The sequence below is a fragment of the Oncorhynchus nerka genome, linkage group LG8, assembly GCF_034236695.1.
Source record: "Oncorhynchus nerka isolate Pitt River linkage group LG8, Oner_Uvic_2.0, whole genome shotgun sequence".
NCBI lineage: Eukaryota > Metazoa > Chordata > Actinopteri > Salmoniformes > Salmonidae > Oncorhynchus > Oncorhynchus nerka.
The window spans coordinates 58,814,089-58,820,088 of NC_088403.1; the positions used below are offsets into that span (position 1 = coordinate 58,814,089).

The 6,000-nt window shown below is 40.6% G+C and overlaps 1 protein-coding gene across 1 annotated transcript in view; it reads right to left on the bottom strand.

Annotated features, from left to right (window-relative positions):
* Positions 1-5,231, bottom strand: part of LOC115117850 (cGMP-specific 3',5'-cyclic phosphodiesterase-like) — a 78,917-nt gene extending 73,686 nt beyond the window's left edge. Inside the window, exon 1 of the mRNA XM_065021940.1 lies at positions 4,433-5,231. Coding sequence (XP_064878012.1) covers positions 4,433-4,530 — 98 coding nt within the window. The 5' untranslated portion in view covers positions 4,531-5,231. The remainder of the gene's footprint in view (positions 1-4,432) is intronic.
* Positions 5,232-6,000: the final 769 nt, after the last annotated feature.

Sequence of the window (6,000 nt, forward strand, 5' to 3'; positions counted from 1 at the left end):
ATTAACAAGACATTGTAAGTCGTTATTGGACATCCATTTTTTTTTACTGCAGGATTCTGAAACACACCCAAACACACCCAAACACACACCCAAACACACCCACACACCCAAACACACACAAACAAACCCAAACACACCCAAACAAACCCAAACACACCCAAACAAACCCAAACACCACACACACCCAAACACACCCAAACACACACCCACACACACCAATCAAATAATGTTTTCTTACAAAGTGTGGTTAGGAATTAGGATGCGGAAAATACTGTGGATACACAAAATAATACATCTCTACGCTTTCTTTTGTCTGAGAAATATGTCTGACCTTTTCACAGACCTGAAATGTACATGTAAATTATACAAATGAAATGTAAAATAAACAATGACAGGCACACTTATTCTGGCTCGACTTGAATGCAAATAAGTAGCCCTAAATCACAGGAGGCTGCTGAGGGGATGAAGGCTCATAGTAATGGCTGGATCGGTGGTCAATAGAATGGTATCAATCACATGGAAACCATGTGTTTGATGTGTTCCATGCCATTCCATTTGTTCCGTTCCAGCCATTACTTTGAGCCCGTCCTCTCCAATGAAGGTTCCCCCTGCCACCTGTGCCCTTTATAAGTCATAACCTACTCCCCTATGATAAACTAGGACTGATAGTTGTGGTTCCAAGATACGTCCCTCACTATATGCCCAGAATATATCCAGGACGACAGTAAGGCTGCTGGTTTGCTACTGGCATTATATTTGAGTAATTTAGCAGACACTCTTATCCAATTAGGCTTAAGTGCCTTGCTTATTAAGGGCACATCGACATACTTTGGCTCAGGGATTAGAACCACCAACCGTTTGGTTACTGGCCCAACGCTCTTAACCACGAGACTATTTACCTGAATCTTACCCAGGAATTTATAGTGTGCTCCTGTGAGATAAAATATTGTAAATAATGACTGATTACTGACTTTATGTCATTAATCAATCAATCAATCAAATGTATTTATAAAGCCCTTCTTACATCGGCTGATGTCACAAAGTGCTGTACAGAATCCCAGCCTAAAACCCCAAACAGCAAGCAATGCAGGTGTAGAAGCACGGTGGCTAGGAAAAACTCCCTAGAAAGGCCATGAGGGGTGGCCAGTCCTCTTCTGGCTGTGCCGGGTGGAGATTATAAAGAAAGTGGCTGTTCCACTGGATGTCATAAGGTGAACGCACCAATTTGTAAGTCGCTCTGGATAAGAGCGTCTGCTAAATGACTTAAATGTAAATGTAACATGGCCAAGATGTTCAAATGTTCATAGATGACCAGCAGGGTCAAATAATAATAATGACAGTGGTTGTCGAGGGTGCAACAGGTCAGCACCTCAGTAACATTTTACTGCAGTGGGCTAAATCAGGCTCACACAGTATTTATTGGTCGTCTGAAACAAATCTACTTTGAAACAAAAGCATAAAACCCTCACACACAAGAAGACACCTGTACCATGTCAGATATAGAGTTGAAATGTATTACATTTTGAGTTTGCATCCTAATATTACACTTTATATACATCACAGAAGACTGAAATGTAACAAAACAGTTTGACATAGAAACACTGGATTTCTGCCATTTAAAAACACGGTGTGTTTATTAATTTATGAAATTATGTTATTAATATTTTTCAAAATTTCATAAATTAATAAACATATATATATATATTTTCAACAAATTGTCCTTCTAGGTTTTGTAATCTGAGTAAATTACAGTAACAACGGGCACTGCAATATTTCAAAACATGTAATAACCCCTTTATATTATAATAAAGACAAAACAATGAATAATTTTAATAGTATCTATTCCAAAACTCTGAAAATAGATTTGTTCCGTGTCACCCTCCATCTCAGACTGTTCTGAGATCATTTTTTATAGTTAGAAACAGGCAAGATTGGCATTCCTGAAACATTATTTGGGAGAAATGTACTTGGCTCATCGTGCTCTAGCGACTCCTTGTGGCCGGCCGGACGCCTGCAGGCTGACCTTGGTTGTCGGGTGAACAGTGTTTCCTCCGACACATTGGTTCGGCTGGCTTCCGGGTTAAGCGGGCGGGTGTTAATTAAGAAGCGGGTCATGTTTTGGAGGACGCATGACTCGACCTTGGAGAGTTGGAGAGTTGAGGCGATGAGACAAGATTGAAAGTGGGGAGAAGAAAAAAATTAAATAATTGTGTGGTTTATTTTTTTATTATTATTATAATAAAACTATTAGACCATTCCTGGTGAACAAGCAAACCATTAGGCTACAGCAGAATTAATGGTTTCAATGTTATGGTCTCTAATGGTCTTCAATGGTGTGACAGGTAGCCTAGTGGTTAGAGTGTTGGACTAGTAACCAAAAGGTTGCAAGATTGAATCCCCGAGCTGACAAAGTAAAAATCTGTCATTCTGCCCCTGAACAAGGAGGTTAACCCACTGTTCCTAGGCTGTCATTGAAAATAAGAATTTGTTCTTAACTGACTTGCCTAGTTAAATAAAGGTAAAAGTCCCAAACATATATTATATAGTGTTTTGCGATGGTATTGAATTCTTTTAGTGTTGGCAAAACATTTTAATCCCTAGTTAATTTCTCCATCAGTGTTTTGGGTCTTTGGGAAAAGTCTTCATATGAGAATTGCACCATAAGGATAGCCCTCCACAGAGAAGTCTTCATATGAGAATTGCACCATAAGGATAGCCCTCCACAGAGAAGTCTTCATATGAGAATTGCACCATAAGGATAGCCCTCCACAGAGAAGTCTTCATATGAGAATTGCACCATAAGGATAGCCCTCCACAGAGAAGTCTTCATATGAGAATTGCACCATAAGGATAGCCCTCCACAGAGAAGTCTTCATATGAGAATTGCACCATAGGCATAGCCCTCCACAGAGAAGTCTTCATATGAGAATTGCACCATAAGGATAGCCCTCCACAGAGAAGTCTTCATATGAGAATTGCACCATAAGGATAGCCCTCCACAGAGTTGCCACTTGAACTATTCAAGGAGAGTTGGGTTGAAACATTAGGTTGATAAGAGAAGGACAAACTGCATTGCTTTCATGGAGGAATTGTGAGAATGACGACACAATTTGTTTTCATGAGCCAAATCTATTGGTTTTCTAACCAAAGTTGCAAAGTAAATGTTGTGATATATTTAATAAACAAGAGACCAGCAAAATGGATTAAAAAAAGAGTGTGGTGGCAGTAGCAGCATCTAGTGGTCAAAACCAGGTACTTCCAAAATATTTTACGGTAAATAATGCAAGCGATTTCAAGGATTCATTTCACTGAACAGGGGATGAAAACAAAGCTACAGATTCACAGGGATTACATTACATGGTATGGGGAAGCAATAATCCAGGAGAACAGGGGATGAAAACAAATCTACAGATTCACAGGGATTACATTACATGGTATGGGGAAGCAATAATCCAAACCGAAGCTTCATATTACTTGTCAAACATAAATAACTGATACTGTACGCTGGTTGTTGAGGAGGATTGGCATGGGATGGGTGGCACTTGACAACAACACAAATATTCCTTCATGTTTTACTCATTGGAAGGAAGAAGTTTGGTCCAAATCAGATGTTGGTTACTATATTTATTGAATATTATCTGAATCCTATAAATTAAAATGGCCAGTTTAGGTGCTTAGCATATCAATTATCTTAATTTATCAGAGATCAAATAATATTTCAACATAATAATGTTTCAGGAATGCTAATCATATCTCTTACTAACTACCGAAACGGTTTCAGAACAATCTGAGATGATGGGTGTCGAAAATGGTCCTTCTTCCCACTAGGCACACACTGGCTGAATCAACGTTGTTTCCACATAATTTCAATTAAATTACATTGAACGTGGAATCGATGTTGAATTGACGTCTATGCTCGATGGGTTGTGCTTTTTGAGGTGGAACGACCCAATAACAAAAAGCATTTTGGATAACTTTTAATTCACGGTGCGCGTTTGGAACACAATGGAAAGGAATCACCCCAATAAAGGTTAATGGTTTAACTTCTGCTCTGAATTATCTTGCTATTTTGGTGAATGGTTACTGATTGTAAAGACGATTGTGCGGCGCAATGTCAATAAATTGCTGTGGAGAGACGCTGGATACAGCTGGACATTGCGCGTAATACCATAAAAGGCTACAATATAGCGTGTCATATCGCAGTTAAACTCTCCAACCTTGTACAGTAGGCTAGCATGTTATTTTACGTTGAAACAAACAACCCACGCAGGTAAAATAGTCTGCCAGTGCCTTTCAATGCACGGGACACATTACTTATCGCCCAAATTGCTTAAAATAGAATGCACGGCGATGATGTGTCGTAAACAGAGCTATCCCTGTTTCGCAAATACAATGAATCACTTTTACGACTTCAGTCTCTCCCCGCGCTTACCTTGTAGCCTTCCTGACAACGTAGGAATGAGCGAACTCCAAATGGTCATCAAGCCACGCTTCCATCCTTTCACTTTCTGGGGGATAGCAGCCCTCCATGCTCAAAACCCAAATCCCCCCAATTAATCAGATTACCATCAACACTCCGAAGATGGAAGCAAATAATATCAGTCACTGGTAAGCAGTGTGTGTGGTAGTAGTCTTCTGTTTTCAGGGAGCGCTTCCTACATTGTGAGCGCGTGTGGGTAGACTTCGGCAAGACTTGAATTGCCTTTGTGCAGCAATATCGCACCCCTCCTAGTCTCTCTCTCTAAATTCTAAATGAACTATATTTTCCATGCTATATTCTAGCATGGAAAAGCAATGCATTTTTTGGGGGTCTGGTCTGCGTATTTGACAGAAAAGTAGATATGGGCTTACCTCAAGGGTAATAAATGGCAATAATATTTTTTTGCATATCTAGCATGGCAGATATTTTTCACATTTGTGAGTTAAGTAATTCTTAGGTGCTCCAGAAGTCAGCTGAACATAATTTAGGCATAATTGTCATTCAAATAGATTCACATTTTCATGTTTGATTGTTCTCATGAATACATGGGACTATTTAACATACAACAGGAGCTACGGCTCCTTCCGTACACTCCAATGAACTTGACTTGCCTCAGATGGGGCACATGTGTGTGATTGGGTTTTGGTGAGTGCTGATACAAGGGAACATAACTCAATGTCACCGACAAGGATGCATTTTACTTTGAGGGAATGCAGAGTGTGAATCGACCGCTGGTTATCTTCTAGTTTTTTTTTCGTATTCAAAGTTGCTGGGTCTGTAGTCATAAAGCTTCACAGCGTGGCACTGTTACTCTGAGACGCTTCATGGATACGGACCACCAAGTCACAATCCCTCAATCACTGAAACATACTCCATTAACCCCCCCCCCCCCCCCCTATTTGACAAATAGTAATGGACCATCCATTGCCTTGCCCCAGACACTCTAGATCCTGTGTGTCTGGTGGGACCCTGCTGATACTGTGGTGTTATCTTACCCAACAGATGGTTTCTCTTTTCCCCCTGAGGACACAGGACCTGCCCTCAGGCATATGGGAGCTCCCTGGCTTCCTACTAGAGAATCTGGACAGTGCAGTACATTAAGCCTCTTAAGGCTTCTAGTCTATCAGCATGGATGCATATGCACCCACACACTAACCCTAACCCTAACCGGTACTCTTACCGTTACCCTAGCCTTAATCTAAAAACCTAACCTGAACCCTAACCCGAAACCTTAGCTCCTGACCCTAACCCTAAAACTAACCCTAGCTCCTAACCCTAAACAGTCATTCTAACCTTAACCCTAAACCCCCTAGAAATAGCATTTGACCTTGTGTGGACTAACAAAATCTTCCCAGGTGGTGACATTTTTGGTCGTTTACTCTTCATGTGCTGGTCCCCACAAGAATAGTTAAACACATCCACATCCACACGCACACACACACACACACACACACACACACACACACACACACACACACACAGTAGTGGAGAGGGTAGTAAGTTTTAAGATCCTCGGCATA